The following is a 21,090-nucleotide window of genomic DNA, read 5'->3' as shown; positions in this document are numbered from 1 at the left end:
TGTGGTTTGGGATCAGATTCACCAGAGTGTTTGTTGCTAGCAATGGTGAAAGAAGGTCAGATACAGTGAAGCAAAAAGACAACTATCCCTCAAGCTTTGGATGACGTTCATTAGGCTAATGAGCACCGTCGGCTCATTCAAGAACCAGAGTTAACCTTAGAATTGCTTTTGCTCAGTGGCATCAGCTGAAGTTCACCAAGAGGATGAAAAGTGACACGGAGTTGACTTGTTTTCTGTTGGACCTGCAAGAAACATTACTTCTAGCTATCTAGCTTGCTACGTTAGTAGCTAAATGAGTGAAGTCGAGTACTTGGAGTGAGTATTCAGGATTGAAGACCTCTTTGATTGTAAACACAAGGCTGAAAAATCCTGCATAGTACACCTTTAATATAATGGCACGACACACACAGTTTCACACATTTTATATCTTGAAAATCCTATCTGTAGAGAACACTTTGAAATACATAAGCACTGCAAGCCGCAGTAATTATCTCCTTGAATGTCATAAACGGTTTATGTTGCAATTTGCACTTCAAATTTTAGCAGGCTATCAAGAACATATTGATTGGCCTTAGCTACTCCCCTGGCCATTAAAAAAACTCAACGGACATTAATTTGAGCAACAAAATAAAGTGGAGCAGTGTTTTGTAATTGATACCGTAAAAAGATATTCCTTCTGAAGCCTTAAAATTGTTTATATGGGGACTCCCTTGTGACTCAGGTTACCATGAGCTCTACAGCATTGGTTTGAAACCTGGCTAAGTCATTAGGTGACTGACTTGTGACTGCAGTGCTTGGAGAGGCACAGCAGCAAATTTCAAATATGGGAGAAATAATTTTTTTTTTTTAATAGAATGATATACATTCCTAAAGGTGGGATGCTTTTGTTACTAAAAGCCTCTGAAGGTGTGTAAATCATGGCTTTATGAAACAGCAGCTTTGTAAAAATCAGAAAGTAGTTAGCATATAAAATGTCTTAAAAATTAATTATAGAAATATATAATTAACCAGCCATTATTATTTCTTATTAAATGGGATTACCATGCAAAATAAGATGAAATGAAGTTTGTGAATGTTTTTTTTCTTCTTCACCATTAACTCATACATTTGGGAAAATATTCTAAAAAATACATCTGGATGGACTGAGAACATTCACTGCCAGTAGAAAATAATGAATTTTATTTTTTTTGGGTTAAAGACCAATTGAAAGCAGAAATTAATTTGCAGAGATTAGTGGTGAGACCACACCCTTCTTATGATATCATAAACCCTCACTACTTTCCGGTGTACCAAGTGAGTCTTATCCAGCTCATTGTCAATCTGAACATGTTTTTCGCCTTTATTGTAATTCAGACAAGAGCCAGAGTTTGTTAGCTGTCATGCACTTAACAGTGAGCAATTTCTCAAACAATAAAATCTTTGCTGACTCCCAGGAGTTAATTATATATTATACCAACATTTTGCGTTATCAGTACGCAGCAGTTGGCATTTCATTAAGTACTTTGTTTTGTCTGACATGACAAAAACGGCGGTGAAATAGCTTGGCTTTAGCCGAGTGACATGGAGCAATTGAAGGCAGTGAGCCAAGATTTGGGGTCGGGACCTCTGCTGATTTGAATCACATTTACTGCTAAACAGCCTGCAGACGTAAAGCAGACAACAGTTGAAGAGGGAAACTTATTGTGGTGCGGATTAGGAGAAATAAATGCAGGGACAAAAACAAAGTCTTTCGGAAGGAAAAGGCTTTTCTGCTTGTCTGAACATCCATGTTAGATGTTAGAAGTCCCTGGAGCTGAAACATGCACAAGCCCTGGGCTGGGATGATTAATTAGATAGTGAAGAAGAGTCAGCTGCTCACCTGTTCAGATATGGGCCCTTTACGTTGAATCCATTCATCAGGAAGGGATGAGACTTGAGAACTTAATTAATCTACATTACCCATCACTAATGAGGTCATTTCTTTTTATGGTTTAACTGTCAAAACAGAAATGTCAATTGTCCCACCGGAGGTTGGGTGTAAAACAAGCTGAACAGGTCAACTTCTAAATTTGGACAGTTATGCATCCACCTTTCAGAATGACACAATTAATTAGTTCCTGTTTACCACCCTTTTGCAACCTCAATCCTAGAGGAATATATCCTCACAAATGTAATCCTAGGCCTGTGAGCACAATGTGGACAGGTGGCTGTTGGGACATGATACTTAACTCTACATTTCCTTGACTTTTACTACAAGCAATATAGGCAAACCTGCTATTTCATCCCTAAAACAGATTTCAAGGTACTTTTTTCAAAGGTGACATGCAATTATCCATCCATCCATCCATTATCTATAGCTGCTTATTCCTGGTAAATGTCACGGGGGGTGCTGGAGCCTATCCCAGCGCGCATTGGGTGAGAGGCAGGAATACACCCTGGACAGGTCGCCAATCTATCACAGGAGGCACACACCATAAACTCACCATTCACTCACACACTCACACCTATGGGCAATTTAGAGTCTCCAATTAGCCTACTGGCCTGTCTTTGGGCTGTGGGAGGAAACCGGAGTGCCTGGAGGAAAGGGCATGGGGAGAACATGCAAACTCTGCACAGAAAGGCCCAGGCTGGAATTCGAACCCAGGACCTTATTGCTGTAAGATGACAGTGCTACCACCATGTCGCCCCCGACATACAATTATGTTGTCATTATATTAATTTAATGTTGGAGCTTCGTCCATTCGTACAGAATTTCTCCTGGGGTTATATTAGTATATATAGTATTTTCTCTGAAAATATTGTAGTGAAGGACAGACCAGGCGGATCACTGCTTTGAGCCATTGTGCTTGTTTATTAAGCAAATGCAGCTTCAAACATAAACATGGAGTTGTAGAACTGACCACAAACTCTGGCTGCACACCCTGTTTTTAAACACAGACTGCAGCATCTGCCTTATTTCTTAACCTCTACATCTTTGATTGTATTAAAGTGCAGTGAAAAAGTATTTTCCCCCATCCTTATTTCACATTTTCATTTATTTAAGGAAGAAAGTTTTCAAACACTCATATCACCCACGTGAAAAAGTAATTTAATAGCAGGTCACTCCACCTTTAGCAGGAATAAAGGCACTCAAATGCTTCCTATAATTTGATATCAGTCTTTCCCATCACTTATTACGCCCACTCTTCTTCACAGAATTGCTTTAATTCAGACAAATTGGTAGGTTTCCGAACATGAGCTGCTCGTTTCAGGTCCTGCCACAGCAACAAAGTTGACTAGGTCACTCCAAAACTTTAATTTTGTTTCTTTTTTGCCATTAAGATGTGGATAATGTGGAGTTACGGACACTGACCTTAGCTGAGGCTAGAGAGGCCTGCAGTTCTTTGGGATCTTTTGTGAATTGGTTGATTGGGTAACTAAGGGATGAATTACTTTGTCATGTGGGTGATATGAGTGTTTGATAACTTTTTTCATTAAATAAATGAAATTATGATTTAACTGTTTTGTGTGAAAAACCACAAAACAATTGTGAAAAATATGCAATAACAGAGGAAATCAGAAAAGGGGCAAATTCTTTTTCATAACACTGTAGCTTACACTAAGCAAGTGCTGTGTCATTGTTCACTCGGTTCTATAAAAGGGCATTGAAAGCTGAAGCTTTCACTCATTGGTCAGTGCTATAGCCAGTTATGCACATCACTGCACTGAGAATAGGAAGCTCTGCTCAGAAGGCCTTCTTCAGGCAACCTTTGACACGGTAGCAGTCAACATGCTTTTGCTGACCCTCGACAGCTAGAAGCCTGAGAACTAAGATTAAATGACAAAACTAAGATAAAACATTTGCGGTTCAGCTCTTTTTTTGTATTGTTAGTCAATTCTGTGGCAAATATAGGGCCAGTTTGGAATAATAAAACAAGAACCCAGTGGAGTCAGAGGGAATGACCAGTTAGTCATCCATAAAATAGGCCAGTCTGGGACTTTTTTCTTGATGATAAAAATATTCTATAAGTACCCTTTAATAAAAGCTGAAAATCTTAATTGTAACCACATTTTACAAATGTAAAAGTGTGGAGTACTGAGCCAAATCGAGAAAAAATATCACAAAATATTATGGAGCTCACTATGTACATACGTATATGTGCTTGTTCTCCCAGTGATTCACACTGTTCTGAGCAAAGATGGCAGAGAGGAGTTGAGAACTTAGGGACGCCCCCTTATGCACCCATAATCCTCAGAGATGTCCACCCCTGCCGGATTCTGTGAGATCTAAGGGCAACATTGAAGAATATGTGTGGGGGACTGTGGAAAGAAGCTCACTGCAGAGTTTATATCTGCCACTTTTAAAAAGCACCATGACCTGTCAATCAAACCCCAGTCTCAAAGGGATAGGATGCCTTTTGCAATACAGCTTACTCTTCACTTAGAAGATTTAAAGCACACACGCACAGACACACACATAAATATGCATATCCATGCCCTCCTCAATGTCTGCCCAAAGACACTGAGTAGGACCTGTCAATCTCAGGACTGAGAGAAACTGTGGGAGGCTTGGAAACAATGGCTGCTATTTCATAACACACTGAAATGAAAGGGAGACCTTGAGTCATTGTTATCTTTGTAGTTGCCAGGTTACTAAAGCCCGTGTTCCTATAATCACGCATTCTGAGCATCTCTAATGTAAGAAGGATCGGTTAAATCTCTGTGTCATGTTTTGTTCCCATATAGAGGACAGTTTATGTTTCATGCATGGAACTTTGCAGAAAGATCCCCTAAATTAATTTAGCATTAATCTCCTGTTGATGTCAGGGGGCTGCAGTTGTCCTTGAGTGTATAAAGTTGAAATGTTATTTATTATTCTACCCCCAAATCACTTCTGTCAGAACAACCTTGAATCATAAGGGGCATGGAAGATGAGGATGAAATGGAAGTATTCCAATATTCCATATTTTGTGCAACACCATAAAAGCACAGATATGGAGCAGAATAAGTAATTCTAACTGCTTACCAGTAAAAGTCATTTATATAACATCCTTAGTTTAGTCATCACATCTTTTACATTGGATAATAAAACATTTATAAAAAATGATTTGAACATTTTTTATTAGGATGCATGCATTCCTGAGAGTCTCACCAGCTTGGCCGGGACACGGTGCGGGCCCTGATGTACTACGCCCTGAAGATGTGGAGCGACGTTTCGCCCCTCAACTTCCACGAGGTGGCAGGCAGCGAGGCAGACATCCAGATTGACTTCACCAAGGCCGACCACAATGACGGGTACCCCTTCGATGGACCTGGGGGCACCGTGGCACACCCCTTCTACCGCTTCACTGCAGGGGACACACACTTTGATGATGATGAGGACTGGACCTTCAGATCACCAGGTTACCTTAAAAAAATTATTTAATAAGGGAAGTCGGAAAATGCATCCACCTTTCATTCGGAAAATAGATTATCTTTTAAAGTACCAACATGTGGGAAATAGGCTGGGTGGAAAATACAAGGCTTGTGTGTGATGGGGGCGTTGTGTGTATTTGGGAATACCATCGCCAAATTCATTATTACTATTCATTTACATTGTTCTTGTCAAGTTTGACGATACTGATGAATTGACTTATTGAGTGAATTTATTTCTGCCATCTTTACAAGAGAGCAGTTTTTGTTTGACTGATGTATCACTGAATAAATGATTGCTGATAAAAAAAAGTTTGGATATTGTTCTAACCAGCTGTCTAGTTCTGAAACTAACCAATTTAATTGTCCAGGTATTGAATTTAAATACGAAACACCCAAAATGAAAACTGATCAATCAGAGATATTTAATATTAATGGAGAACCTCACTGACCACACCCACATGTTCCCTGTTTGGGGTTAGCACAGTATGGGATAGCATACAGACACTGATGTATACATATGATGACACATTTATTTTTTTCCAGTTTAGCAGCAATTCATAGAAATGTAACAGTCAGTCTTAAACCTGTTTTAGTAAACTTTCAGTGAGGTATTACATTTTAGACTATTTTTATGAAGTAGTGTCACTACAAATGAAAATGAATTATATCCAGTGCTTGTTACATCCTGCTTTGTATTTTACTGGTATTGAAAAAAAGACAGTTTCATATTCAAGATCACAAGTTTTTAATATCAAAATAAATCTGCTATAAGAGGTTAAGTAGATTTTCATCTGACTTGGAAACAAAGAGAAAATAACATGTTTTCATTAAAATGCAAAGTTTGGTTCTTTCCCGAATACAAAGTATATGACCCATTTATGACTCTCTCCGTGTGTGTGTGTGTGTGTGTGTGTGTGTGTGTGGGTGTGTGTGTTTGTCTCTCCTTTCTCCTCCGAGCTTCCTCAGAACATGTACAAAAGAGCATGGGTTAATATATTAGGGCAGTTAAAAACTCTTTTAACTAAGACTCATATTTCATTCCTCATTATGGGGAAACATTCCAAAATGAAGCGCTCACTAATGCCCTTTAAAGTGCACATTTCAGTTATACATTTATTACTGATCCGCCTGAATCCTGACACTTGTGGCTTTGTAATCTCTACTGATACTTCAGCTGGCCTGGTCTATGCTGTAAAAGAATAGCACCTTTTCGCAAATCTCTCTTTATCTGACAATATGTTATTCTTCCTGTTGTTCACCGACCAAAAAAAACCAGCTGTTTCCATGGGATGGGACAGGAAATCAGATTGGACAGCCTCCATCTGGCAGATTTAATAGGCACTGCCAGCACCTCCTCTAAAGTGTATATGTGGACTCATAGGCATTTGTCAATTCTAATTATAAATCTAATTCTGTTCTACTGCTGGAACCAAAAAAAAATTGTTTTGTGTTATAGACAACATGTCTATGATTTTACTTGTGCTTTGTTGAAATAAGAGGAAACAAACTAAATCAGCTCATTGCAAACCCATAATATTCACTTTGGCTGTCTGCAGAGGCAGTTTAACTGCTTATGTTTCGAATTGGTCATATATATTTTGAATTCGCCCAATCTGATCACCACTTTCCTGAGAAAATAGTGATAAAGCATTTCTGAAACTTGGGACAAGCATTGTTTTCTCTGAAAATAAATTGGCTGCCTTTAAAACAAATTGAACACTAATTTTCCTGACATTGCCTTAGTACTTAGTATTGCAGATGCCCATGGGATGGATCTGTTTGCGGTGGCCGTGCACAAGTTCAGTCACGCCATCGGCCTGGCACACACCTCCACCATCGAGTCCATCATGAGGCCGAACTACCAGGGACCGGTGGGAGATCCGCTAAAGTACAGCCTCCCCTACGAGGACAAGGTCAGTGTCTGGCAGCTCTATGGTAGGTGCAGCCTGTCCTCCTATTATATGAAGCATGTGGGGATACTATACAGGTGTATGAAGCAACAGAGATTCTATATTTTCGAATGGTGCAACATTGGTGCAACACAGTAAGAAATGCAAAGGCGAACGTCTGTGTTCTGTGCTCTTTTAGGGGTTTTCAGCCATGAGTGGTTGAAACGGATTGTAAATGTGTCATCCATGTTCCACTGAGAATTTATTGCTCAAATTTGACAGATATCTGTCAGTTAGTTTCAAAGTTACAAATTGATGTAAAATGCTGCTGAATGATTATTATGTTATTTTGTGAATTGTCTTTTTTTTTAGTTTGTTGGAAAGCTAAGAAAAACTTGGCAGGCTGTTATGTGATGCTAGTTTTTTGCGATGTGAAGTTTAGTTATATGATATGAATTATATGATACTATACATTTTCAGCATAAAAGTACATCTATGTATGCAAGTGATGTAACAAGTGAATACAGTTTAATCATAGATCACAGGAGGAAAAATATATTTAGTACAAATTGCACAGTACATACACAACTTTTATGAAGATAATATTTTTCCTGTTTGAGATTATTTAAATCCTCAGAAACCCAAGTTATCAGCCTGCTGGGTGGTGACTGCATTGTGTGAGAAAGCAAGCCACTTAAGGTGCAATACTAAACAGAAAAGAGTCATCAGTTGGAATTCATTGTCTTGATAGACAGGCAAGAGTAATCTCACTGGAATTTCGCATCTTTTTTTGACATTGTCAGCCCTACTGTAATTCATAACGTTATGTAGAATATTCTGAATGTTTGGAACTTTATTATGGTTTATGAGGTTTATTATGGATGTTTCAGCAGGATGGATGAAAAATATTGTGTCATTGTGTATGATAGTAGTGGATTCCATTTATATTGTATTACTGATTATCATAAAGTGCTTTACAGGAAAGGGCTGGAAACTCACCAGCACTAATAGGCAGCACACCCCTACGTGATGCACAACAGCCATTTTGCATCACACTCATCATTAATTAGCTCAGGTGAAGAGGGAGGGATTTATTCAGTTAATTAAACTGGCGGATGATTGCATAGCCAGATTGAAAGAGTCAGGTTGAGAATTTGGCCAGGACAGCATGGGACCTCCTAATCTATGTATGGCCTTAGTACCTTTAATAACCAAGGGGAATTAACACATATTATTAAAAGACAGCACCTCCTGCAGGACAGTGCTCCCATCACAGCACTCAAGAGATTTATATTGCTTAGTCCAGAAGAAAGACTGACCCTTACTGGCTCCACTTCTAGCAGTGAGGTAGTTTCATAGAACGTCTTCCTTCCTACGTACTAGAAAAGACCAGATCTGAGCTTTAGCCATCCCTCATGTAGGAAATAGTCGCAAGACCATATCTGCTGGCTTCGCAGTGGCATAGCTAAGTTGTGCGCTAAGTTTGTAAGGGCTATGCAGTTCTCCTATCAGACAAGAGGTACAGATGGAGTTCCATTTGTGACCCTCTCTAATGAAGATAAAGTGCCAGCTTTCATCACTCAAAAACAGTAAGCCCTATAGGGACTCTAAGTCCTTATCTACTCCATACATACAGCTGGGGCAACACCTTCCTCTGCTTGTCACAACACATGCACTCTTATAAAAAGAGTTTGTAATTACCCATAATTCCTTGTGGGATGCAGGCTTTCCTTTCCCTGAGAGCCATTTGTCTTTGCCTGATAGGCACAGGAAAGCTCAAATTCAACTTGATCCATTTATATATCTCGGTTTTAGAATCAATTAAGGCATGTGTATAATTGACTTTCCCAGTAGAGCCTCTAATATGCTTATCACTCTGTGCAGTTCCTCATTATAGGAAGCTGATATTGGTACATTAGTAGGCTGGAGCAATAGAAGGGCCTAGGGAGGTTCCTAGAGGAAATGGACCACATCCCAAAAAGTGCATCCTTAAATGGTTGTATTATTGAATTTTGGATCCTGTATGAGAGAGAGAGAGAAACACTGAAACAGTTTTGTTTTCTGTACTACAACCTGATGCCATCAATAGCACATTCATTTTCTTAAGATCTTTTCTTAAGATCTTACATGACACAATCTAGGGTGGCACACAGTCAGAGAATTAACACATTTTGCTAAGGAAAATAAACATCAGATTTACCTGAATACATTGTGAATGACCTTGCTTATGTATAGTATGCAAAATACATCCTGCAGCTCAGATTCCCCCATCTTACTGGACCTCCCTGAAAACAGGCCAATCGTCCCGTGAGTAAAAGCCCATGTTTGGATCCTTCCCAGCTCTACAGAGACACTACTGCACCCACACCTCTGCATGGCTCAATCCTGAGCATTAGATTAAGTGTGACAAAGGTCCCTTTAGATGGCTCAATTAATAAAAACGAATGAAAGTGCTTATTCACAACCGTGCACTGTCATCATATTTTTTCTGCTTTCTCCATCAGTATCCTCGCCAGTTCTAAATGAGTCATGAGCATGAGGAAAATGGAAGTTGAATTCAAAAAAGCCTTTGCTGAAAGTGATGAGTTCAAGAAAAGTGCGACTAGTTATATAAAATATATAAAATTTGCAGGCGCACACACACACACACACAATTAAAGATTAATTTATAGCAATCCAGTTCCTGGAGATCTACCATCCTGTATTTTATTTTATTTCAACCCTAATTTGGCAAAACCTACCAATTAGCAGTTCAAGGAGAACTCCAGCTGTTGAATGAGGTGTGCTTTGTTAAGGTTAGAATGAAAACTGACAGGAAGGTAAATCTCCAGGAACAGGATTGAGCAGCCCCTACACAACAAGATAAAGATAAATGTCTAAGTATGTCTGTCTCCATCTCAGGCCGGCTGCTGATGCCACAGACAGACGCACCACTTGGATGCAGTGGCCCAAATTTGCGGAGAAGGCTTCTTTTTCAAAGGTAAAGAGTCCAGGGGGAAATCATGGGGCTGCGATCAATATTAATATCGGCTGTGCGCTTTGCACACATTACGCCCCCCTTCGCAGGGATCCTAAGTATTGTGTCATTGCAGATGGAATCCTGTTCCGAAGCCGTCAGTGTAATGAATGCTGTTAAGTGTTCTGAAAATCAGGGAGAGGGGGAAAAACCCATAAACTGAAGTTGGAGTGTCACTGTTCATCTCAAATAATGTCGCTCCCAGGAACATGAAGTGTGATGTCAGGGGTTTGTGGTGGAGGAAAGAGTCACGAGCCAAGTCCGTGTCACGATAACCAAAACATTACTGCACGAAACAGTAAAGCTTACACAACCGTCGACAAATTAGCATACACTGTCCATTCACACTCCAGGGAAATATGAATACTATAAAACAGCGCTACACAACACCAGATCCTACGGGCTGCAGTGTCTGTAGTATTTACTCCAACCATCCACTACACCACCTGATTTCACTAATTATTTTACCACCTTGGGTCAGGAAGCAGTGGCAGGTGCTGAGCTGAAGACTGAGGGGACAGAAAACGAATTATCGGTCTCAATCTTTTCCAGACATTTTCCCTGATTAACAATACGATTAATGCATGAAATACTCAATACCATCAGATATAGCCAGTTCTCCTGAATTAGGCTATTAGTTGAGTAATACAAAATTATTTTTGCATCATTGTACACATTTTATCAACATTTAAAATTGTGGATACATCATATACTGTTCGTTTTCCACAACCACACCATATTCATGACATCTGCAACGCAGATCTTGGAGCTGGAAAGCGCTACTATAACAAAATGGGATGTCGATGTCCCATTACTAGGGAGCCATAGTGGATAGGGTTAAAAAAGTAATAAATGCACACTCCCAACCCAATAACTATGCTTACCTACTAGTGATAATTTGTGAAGCCAACCTTACCTAGTACCCGGAAGAAGAAAAGAAAAAAATGCCAAAACAGCAAATGAAAATCATCCAGATGTTATTATCTTATTCTGGCATGTGGTAATAATGAAGCAAAAATAATTTCAATATGCACTCAACAAACAAGCAAAACTCGCATTGCAAAATACCTTCTTGCCAGCTGACCACATTGCTTATAGTAATACTTTGGTCAAAACATACCACCAAGCAAGGTGACCATTTATTGTTCCTGGGTCCGTCAAGACAAGTGTCAGTCATCTGCAATCAATTAGTCTCACAATCAGGCTTTGAGAAAAACAGACAAGGGAGGAGGAAGACACACCAGTGTGCAAAAGGATGTAACAGAAGGCCTGCCTAACGAGGTCATTAACTACCCATTTCCTCTTGCGAGATAAACGACATGCCTAAATTGCTTTAAAAATAACACTGTATGTTTTTGTCCTGAAGTGATACATGGTTATTTTCGAGTTCATTTTCTCTTTTCCCTGTTATTTTCTTATATACAATTCAACACACCTTTGCTTCAGTCGTATTGTCTGTTACATGGTACAAAAAGGATCCCATACAAAAGAGAATTAATAGGAGCGTTTAAAGCTGAGAGAGGCAGTTCCCATAACATTTTAAATGAGTAAATACCCTGTTGTCAAGGCATTGAGAAAGTTATTGCACTTTTTAATTGTGTGACATTAAGAACTGTGGTTAGTCAACCAAGATAAAACTTGACATTGCCAAACTCTCCAGCTGTACCTTGACAGAACATGAGCAAAACCTCAGGATCACATCCCAGCAAAAGTGCCACCTCCTTAGCAGGAACCCCCAGGCTGTCTGCTTGGCTGGTTCGCCCAATTGACGGGCCAGCCACTCTTGCCCAAGGCAGCCTGATGTGTGCTGGCCCCACATATTGTCTGTTTTCTCCCTGGTTACCTCAATCACAAGGGCAGCAAAACAAAAGACAGTTCCAACAACAACAAAAAAAGAACAGCACAGGACAAGAGCAAACACCCACGTGTTTGTTTTTCCCGCTCATCTTAGGGAAGTACTTCTGGCATCTGACCCGAGAGAAGCATCTGGTGCCAACCTGGACAGCGTGGACGCTGTGTATGAGCAGCCAGGGGATCACAAGATCGTCTTCTTTAAAAGGGTGGCATTGGCAGAATGTGGGCCTTTCACCTGGGTTTAGGGTACCGAGCAGATTTTGCGGATCAAATTCCTGCTGGTCCTGTGGACATTGCAATTTAGTCAGAGGCCACACTGCCCACACCCAACAGTCGAGTATCAGGTCAATCTCAGCAGTGCAGCTCCGTTGGTCCCTGCATCAATACCCTGGGTCAGAGATAATGAGTCCAGATTTTATTTCTCCATGGCTGACAGGCTACCCTCCTCCCCTTCTTCCCCTTTGAAAATGACAGAAAAATATCACGCTTTTAGTTAGTAATACTCTTTACTCATTGTCAAGCTGCAACCAGGCTTGTCTATCTGGGTCAGGATCCTTGCAGCCTTCTATCATGATTTTGCAACACCGACCCAGGTCAGCTCAGCCTGCTAGTATCAGTGCAACTGGTTGCAGCAGTGGAGTTACATGACTGTATAGCTTCTAAGACCACCAGAGATAATGTAAAACTAAAATCAGGAAAAAATGAGCATGCTGTTGTCAGCAAATAGCCTGTGTGGGATTAAAGTGAGTTGTGTTATTACGTGATGGGAAAGCCCATTAACTTTAACTCATACTAGCCTGGTTTCAGATCTACAGTGGAACAGGGTTTAAGTAAAAGTGCATGTCTCTAACCTTTTCCTTGACCTGCATTATCAGTAGTCACGTCATGCTTGTTGTGCTTTGTACACTGACATGCATAACTAATCTTCAGGATGAAGTACTGGGTGTTCAAGGATAACAACATGGAGGAAGGCTACCCCCTGAACCAATCAGTGACTTCGGCCTGCTCCTAGAGGGTGTGGATGCTGCCTACATCTGGCTGCCCAGTGACAAGACCTATTTTCTTCAAGGGCATGATGTGGGCTACCCCAAGGAGAGGATGTTGAGGAAGGGAGTCACTCCACAGCTAGATGACGCCATGAGGTGGTCTGATGGTAAGTGCCTTATAGTCTGCACTGTAACTTTCTATCCACAAACAGAGCTACACAAAGCATTTAGAAGTCATTAAAGGCTTTGATGGGTTTGTTTCACTGATTCACTGACAAGTGTCAGGGATCCTATACAACACAATAGTCAGAATCCAGCCCTAGAGCTCCACAATGTTTGATAGTTTTCAGTTTTTCAGCATCAGTGATTCATTAAAGTTATTGATTGGCCAATGAATCCACACACCTTGTTCTCGAGACCTTTATTGGCCATCAATTGAAAGGAAACTAAAAATTCCAGCAAGACACTGCAGCCCTCCAGGCCTCAAATTTGACACCCCTATTCCAAAGCCTTTGTAGCACTTGCACAGAACTCAACACAGCGATTGTTAGTTTTCCATCTGTCCCATCATTTGACTGTCTCTAGATGAAGGCATACTTTTACTGGGACATGGATGTAGAGTCCCTTTAGTACTTCCCTGGGGTGGGAACATTTGGTTCAGACATTGTCTTGCATGAGGTCAGGTTTAGGATTAGATGTAGTTTAATTAATTTTGTTGAATTAGAAGGGAAATGTTGCATTCTCTCCCTTGAGTTATGAAATAGACATCATTTCCAGGCAGGTCTTTGCTGTACCAGCAGGGTCACCACCTCTATGTAACATATGCAGATTTCTGAAAGGTTTGCACAGCAGGGGCCCCAGGCTCCTGGCCCCATTGGAGGACCCTGTTGCTCAGCCAACAACCAAAGTCCTAGTGCACCAAAAACAATCTAGAAATTGCTTTAAAAAGAGAACCCAGACATGTATTAGTCTAAATTATAAACTAAAGCACAAACTAACATCCAACCCCAAAGAAAACTCTCCTCAGCCTCCTACTGCGGGACTTGTTGGGCCACAGGCAGGTGGAGGCAATCAGGCAATTAGGTAATTAACTCCACCTGCGCTACCCAAGCAAGCAGAGGCAGGGAACGTAACATGTACATATGTGGACTAATGAAAAGCGTATCACTTTATTGTTATAAATTTCACAGCAGTGTAATATATTGCAGTATCTGAAAGCAGCAATAATTTGATATGTTTGCCTGCATATTGTGAAGCGTCGCAATATCTTGATAACACGTTTTGTCATTTTCTAAATCCAATTTCGTTAAGTGTTTTTCTCTCTACCTCTATTCCAGGCGCCTCCTACTTCTTCAAGGGGAAGGAGTACTGGAGGGTGGTGGGGAGTGACATGGAGGTGGAGTCAGGATACCCACGGCACATTAGCAAGGACTGGCTGCTGTGTGCTGATAGGCAGTCTGATTATCTGGCCCACAAACTTTTTTCAAGGCAAGTTCAGTGTCACTAAGCGAAAGACCTGAGAGGAAAGAAGTCATTTGTGCATATTCGATTCCTGCAAACTCACGCAATAATAACTGCAACAAAACTATCGCATTATTCAGCTTTTTTTGGGGCCTGCACTTCACAGGTCAGAATAATTATATTGATATAATTATATAAAAAGATTTACTTGCAACAGTTAGTTGCAATCGCCTGAACTCCCCAGAGTATGAGAGTCAATAGTGAAGCAATATTTACTGAAAATGACTTCAGATATTTATATTAAATTACGTCATATTTGCAAATTGATCGTATTTTGAAGGTAAAATAATTGCTGTGGTATGAATAACAATGTATAATTACAATAGACAATTTCACTGATTAAATCTTCAGCCATTCATGGGGGAGATGCTGTCAGTGTTTTTAAAAGCAAAATGTGGAATTCAATCCACTTCAACCAAAGTGATAATCAATCTTTCCTTCCAGTTCTATCATTTGAAACTTCACTATTCACAATGATTTAGTACAGTGATGAAAAATACAAATCCAGACAAATACACTACTCCGTGATATGAAAAATAAATCATTCTAGCCATTGTTGATCTGATCACTCTGAATGCTTTGACAGGACTTGGCAACACTTGTGTAAATAACCACTTTACTGAGCATGTCTAGATTCATTAAGGCAAAGTGCACAAGTGTTACCTGTGTCCACTCCATTCCCTGGGCTTCTGTGGTTTCCCCCTCAGAAAGCCAGGCCCACTCATACCCTCATCATAAAGTTCTACTAGAAAAGCCATTTCAATTAGAACACATACATTTTTTGTCCACCACCACTTCTCTTTTCGAAATGGTTGGAAATCGGCAATGTTTCGGTTTTATGTAACGTTCTTTTAGAATCACATTTCACATTTTACCTCCGGCTTATTGGTTACTACTTCATCTAAATTTAGAATGCGTAAGATGTTTTGATCCCATCGTCTCTGAAATGCTTTAGTAAAGGGAATGCTCATCATTTGGATGACAGAAATAGCACTGCATTCATCAGAAACTGTACATACGGTACCAATAAATGTTTTGAAGGACAAGAGGACACCTACTGCAAACACTTAGAAAGCAGAAAAGATGTAATAAGTAGTCAGAGAGTTTTTATGCAGTAATTCTCTTCAGAACAACCCTTTGATATTTCTTGTAGGTTGAAATTGCAAAAAATTAAATTGCTAAAAGCATTAATTCCATTAAAAAGAAGTCACTGAGTATACCATTAGTGTGATTAAATGCTATTTTGAAAGACCAGGAGGCATCCCACAATAACACTCAGCATTAGGAGCAAAGGGAATTTAGGGCTAAATAAGTATTCTTGTGCTATTATGCATAGGCAGCATATTGCAGGCATCTCATGTGGTTGCGCAAAATTAGTCTCTCCTTGTTGAAATAAAATAGAGCAAGACAGGTAGCCAACAGTGGTTACCCACATAAATACAGATAAGTCGACTCATTTATCTAGTCCCGTTTAATTATTCACCTCTGAAAGTCTGGAACACCTCAGTTTGACAAAAAACTGGCATTTCATGTGTCAATATGGGTATGTGTTTGGTTATAGACATTAAGAGTAAAAATACTGGTATAAACAAATAAAGGGTGTGCATACAGGACATTGGTCGAATGGAAGAACTGAGAACACGTGAAGCTGTTGTCCTACCTCACTGAAAAGCAGCACCAGCCCAGCTGTAAGACATGGAGGGCTGGATCGAGGAGTCGTGTCCTTTACTTGGTTGCACTGCTCTCGGGAGTGAATGAAAGTTTCCCCCCCCCCCCCCCACCATTTTCATTTCAACAAGGACTGTGCCACAGTGGATGAGCCTTAATCCATTCATCTCCAGGGGGAGAAAAGCTTTTGTAGAAATAAAATGAAATCAAGAATGTCTTCTTATGCTGCGTTAAATCCAAAGTCCGGAAAATACTACTGATTATATAGTCAGTAAAATGAATCTGTGCATGAGCACTACAGTGGTGATCTTATATATAAATGCTTATAATAGGATAAAAGAACAGAAAATAGAGATTTTCTTACTGAAACATGCTTACTCTTGCAGTGCTTGATGGCATGGAAGGAAATTACACTAGTCTGTGTGAACAGATATTATCCAACGGTGTGTTTGTGCCATTTAATCACAGCACAGCAAGTTTTTCCTGTGTCAGTACACTTTCCATTCTCCATACAAATCTAACACTACCTGGAGCAAGTAACTATGCAATCTGTGCACCTGATTGCATGACTTCATTCACAAAAATCCCCAAACTATCTGAATTCCATATGAAGGGCACAGTCAAGTCTATTGACCTTCATAATAAAAAAAGAAAAAATATATAGAAAATAAAAAACTGGTTTTAATTCCCTGTTAACAACGATATATGAGTGCAGGAATGCCATGTCACACCGTGTATAAAAACAAACACTTTATTACAATTAGATTGGAAAAAGAATGAACACGACTACTTTACAAATACAAATGTCTTTTTCAATAGGTTATTTACACGTCTTTCAATACAGCGATAAAATACACGACGATAAACGGAACACTTGACTTTACTACCTGTTTTTACAGCATATTCATAACGTACAAAAGACACCAGTAACCATAATTGATAACAAAATGCGTCGTTTTATAACTGAAGCTCCTGAAGTAAAAAAGGAAAGGGAAAAAAAAAGGAATCTTCCACACTTTTTTTTCATTTATGGATTGTGATCACTGGGCAGTGGGCCTCAAAGGCCCATCTCAGAAAGGTGAGGGTAATTATTTTCATAAATTCCATACGGTAGCATCACAGTATAAAAGTACATTGTCTATTACTATTGTTCCATCTGTTCAAAGTCACTTTTTGAATGCTGATCCATCGCGACTGGATCTTTTTGCATTAGACAAACCAGCTAGAGACAGCCAGGGTTTTTAATAAACCAGGATGCAAGGGTATCTAGGAGCTGCTCACCAATTAAATTTGAGTGTGCTTCAATTACAGACTAGTTAGAAGATGAGTCCGGATACCTACCTCAACTACCTTTATCTGTGCTGTTCTGTGGAAGCTGTCAATGCCATCGCCCGACTGTTATGGCGGCAAAATGTTTCATAACCGACCATGATTAAGTAACTGAAAGGGACAATGAACCACTGTGACAAAAATAAAAAGTAAAAAATAAAAAATGAAATTACAATTTTAAAAAATCTGAACAAAAAGGCAAGATGAAGCCAGGGCTAGGAAAGCGAGCCTGGGGGTGAGGGGTGGGTGGGGGGGCGTAATAAAGACACAAGACTTCACATTTATTCCCTTCCCCAATTCCAAATTTGCCTATACCCCGCAGGTATCCGCAACCAAGACCACCCATGGACTTGCACGTTTTATATTACACTTTTCAAAAAGATGATCTTATTGGAAAGAAAGGTAGACACTGTCATTAATGCTGAGCGCAGCAAGTGGATGACCTCGAATGTGGTCAACTCCGAGGTGAGCTTGGCCTTCGGCACGAGGGGGGAAAAAATTTGCCATCGTGTAGATGCCGCCATTACAAAGACCTGCGGTTCTACTGCACTTCACTCTCGTCCTCCCCCCACTGTGAGGCCCTCCCCCCCCCTACCCACACACTCAGCCCTCCCTGCAGACACAGGCAGAACATTCTGGGTTCGCCCTTCACTTAAGGGTGCATTTCTGCTCGGGGACAGATGAACAGCACACAGGATAGAAGGGGCCCATTTCTTGCATTCGATTGACTGTGTATGTGTGTGTGTGTGTATGTGTGCGGGCAAGTCTGCATTTCCATGGCACCCGAAGATCAAATACACTGATTACAGAGAGGAATGTCCCCATTTCACTGTATTTCAGAGAAATACCTTGGTGAGCGTGTGTGTGTGTGTGTGTGTGATGTTGTGAGAGAGAGGGGATGAAAGACAGAAAGATAGAGAGAGATACACAAGCTCTGTGGCTGGAGGCTTCATGGTGGGGACCGCACCGCGCCGGTCGGCCTAGCTCCCCCCGCTGCCGCCGCTGGGCTTGGCGGGGGCTTTGACGCGCATGGCGGCCCCAGAGCGGGCCTGCGCCTTGCCCTGCTGCTGCACCGGCGAGTCGGCGGAGGCCGTCGCGGGCTGCTGCTGCGCCGGGCTGTGGGGGGGCGGGGTCTGGATCTGCGGGGAGGCGGCCGCCGCCGTCACCACCTGCTGCTGGATCAGCTTCTGCTGGACCACCTGGGCCGTCACCGTGGCGGCGGGGATCACCTGCACCTGCTGCTGGGCGGAGGGCACCGTCTGAGACAGGGACACCGTCTGAGGCTGCGCTTGGATCTGCGGGCCACCAGGGGGGGCAAGAGGGCAGAGCGAGAGGAAGGAAGAACAAGGGGGATTTTTAAGATGGCTTTTGCATGTATACAATCTTTCCAACTTATCTCCCCAGCTATAACATAAGAAAAGGTAATAAAGTCAGAAAGACACCCCCCTTCCCTTCAGAGCAAACAAAGCCAGAGGTCAAGTGAGGCAGAATGTAGAGATATCGCGGTAAAGCAAGGGCGCTTTTTCGGAAGATTTTGGGATTTTTCTCGAAGGTTCCGGAAAATCCTTGCTGGGCGAACGCTTACCTGAGATGCAGACACTATCTGCTGGATATTGGCCACAGTGGGTTGCTGTTGCATTATCTGGGGAAGCTTCGCAACCTACAGGATAATTTTGGAATGACACTCAATATTAAAAAGAAAAGTTACACACATTCAGCTTCCCGATATCTGGCTTTGTCTCGGGCACGGCCGTCTCCCGGGGTTACGGGCCTACCTGGATCTGCTGGGCCCCCGCGGGCTTCTGCGCCTGGGCGAGGGTGGTGGTGAAGAACTGGGTCTTGATGCCGGAGTAGGTCACCTTCTGCTGCTGCTGGGCGGGCTGAGGGGTCTGCACCGTCACCTGCTGCGTGGCCAGCTGCAGCCCGACCGACAGGAAGCCAGGGGTCAGGCAAGAGTACGAGAGCAGCCATTTTCTCATACGGAAGGCCCTTTACACTCAATACTGGACATAGCTATCAACACATTTCACTTACATTACAGGGTACTGTTTTTACACTTATATACAGTGAGTTCATACAGCCTCATAATGGCTTCCTTGACTTTCATTGCCACAACTCTGGTTCTCATGTTGGCAAACGCCAATAACAGACTCCTATCGAAGGCTATCAAAAGCCTAGAATCAAGACCAGATGCTGAAAGCTCTCATATCTGCACTAAGAAAGCAATTTAATATATCTGACTAATCAGAAACACCTGTGACACCTTTTGTTCCAAGCATTATGCCCCAAAATGGGGGGACTACAAATAAAAAGTGCTGTAAATTTTCTGTGGAAAAATCGAAATGTGTAAAAAATACCCTTCAATAGAAGCTGAGACTATGCACTTCAATATGTGAATTATTTGATAATCTAAAATTGGGGAGTACAAAGCCAAATTAAGAAAAAAATAAATATGTCTTTGTCCCAAACATTATGGAGCCAAATGTATACATTTTTAAAATTATTTGGGGGTACAAAAGAAGACTAAACTGTTTGCAGTTTAGGGAAAGAACTAGACATTACCAGTAATGACAATACTTTCGAGAAAAGGGGAAAAACTAAATAAAAATAAGTAAGAAAGAAATGAACAGTTGGCACCAGATCATCCTGGCTTGAAAAGCCTTATGAAGGAACACCACAGCAGCTGTGGCTCTCCTGCAGAGGGCATGGGCCCTGGAGAGCAGCGGTCTTAGCGGAGAGCCCCCCCACCACCCCCACCTTCTGCTGCACGGTGGCCGCGCCCTGCTGAGGCTGCACGGCTTTCTGCTGCGCAGCTGCAGCCGCCTGCTTCTTCAGCAGCAGCTGCTGGACCTGCATCTGCTGGAAGGAGTGAGTCACCACTCCTGTGGGAGGGGGAGGGGAGAGAGACAGAGAGACGGGTCAGGGGCGGGAGCACTGTGGGGCGGAGGGGCGGGGCCAAACGAGCGTTCGGGGGCCCACCTGCTTTCTGCGCGATGGCCACGGTGACGGGGGTGGAGACCACGGGCACCGGCACCCCCGGGGGCTTGGTGAGCGGGATCTGCGGCGGGGCAGGCTGGGTCTGACCCGGCACTCGCTGGGACAGGAAGACGAGGAGCGTCAGTGTCATCCAGTCACAAACAATTACTTACAGCTTTACTGACATTACACACTTACTTATACTTACTTTACTGACATTACAGACTTACTTCACTGACATTGCTAACTTACTTTACTAACATTACAAATTTACGCATACTTAAACTGACATTTTACATATACTTTACACACATTACAAACTTACTTATACTTCCTTTACTAACATTACAAACTTCACTGATGCTACAAACTTACTTTTACATACTTTACTTTATTGCAAATTTACTTACTTTAGCTTTAGAAATTACTAACACTCACTTCTAGTAACTTTACAAACATAAAATCACTTAGTTACTTT

The 21,090-nt window shown here is 41.5% G+C and overlaps 1 protein-coding gene and 1 pseudogene across 1 annotated transcript; one reads left to right on the top strand and one right to left on the bottom strand.

Moving 5' to 3' along the window:
* Positions 1-14,920, top strand: part of LOC135233715 (matrix metalloproteinase-17-like) — a 65,128-nt pseudogene extending 50,208 nt beyond the window's left edge.
* Positions 14,921-18,461: 3,541 nt separating this feature from the next.
* On the bottom strand, positions 18,462-20,534 carry LOC135264949 (E1A-binding protein p400-like). Its single transcript, XM_064354033.1, has 4 exons — positions 20,394-20,534; positions 19,412-19,552; positions 19,222-19,296; positions 18,462-18,931 (listed from the first exon to the last, which is right to left on the bottom strand). Exons 1-4 carry the CDS (start codon positions 20,490-20,492, stop codon positions 18,617-18,619), a joined length of 630 nt encoding a protein of 209 aa, XP_064210103.1. The 5' UTR covers positions 20,493-20,534; the 3' UTR covers positions 18,462-18,616.
* Positions 20,535-21,090: the final 556 nt, after the last annotated feature.

Source organism: Anguilla rostrata, chromosome 10, assembly GCF_018555375.3.
Source record: "Anguilla rostrata isolate EN2019 chromosome 10, ASM1855537v3, whole genome shotgun sequence".
In the NCBI taxonomy this organism is placed as follows: Eukaryota; Metazoa; Chordata; class Actinopteri; order Anguilliformes; family Anguillidae; genus Anguilla; species Anguilla rostrata.
Note: the sequence above shows the minus strand (reverse complement) of the source record. Positions and strands in the feature narration are given on the sequence as shown.

Bases quoted from the DNA above. Each gene is read 5' to 3' on its own strand.
- LOC135264949 (XM_064354033.1), bottom strand. From the start codon at position 20,492: ATGCAGGTCCAGCAGCTGCTGCTGAAGAAGCAGGCGGCTGCAGCTGCG. The intron at 19,553-20,393 runs GTGGGGGTGGTG...GTCGGGCTGCAG, and splicing joins CGGCCACCGTGCAGCAGAAG to CTGGCCACGCAGCAGGTGAC. The intron at 19,297-19,411 runs GTAGGCCCGTAA...ATTATCCTGTAG, and splicing joins CGGGGGCCCAGCAGATCCAG to GTTGCGAAGCTTCCCCAGAT.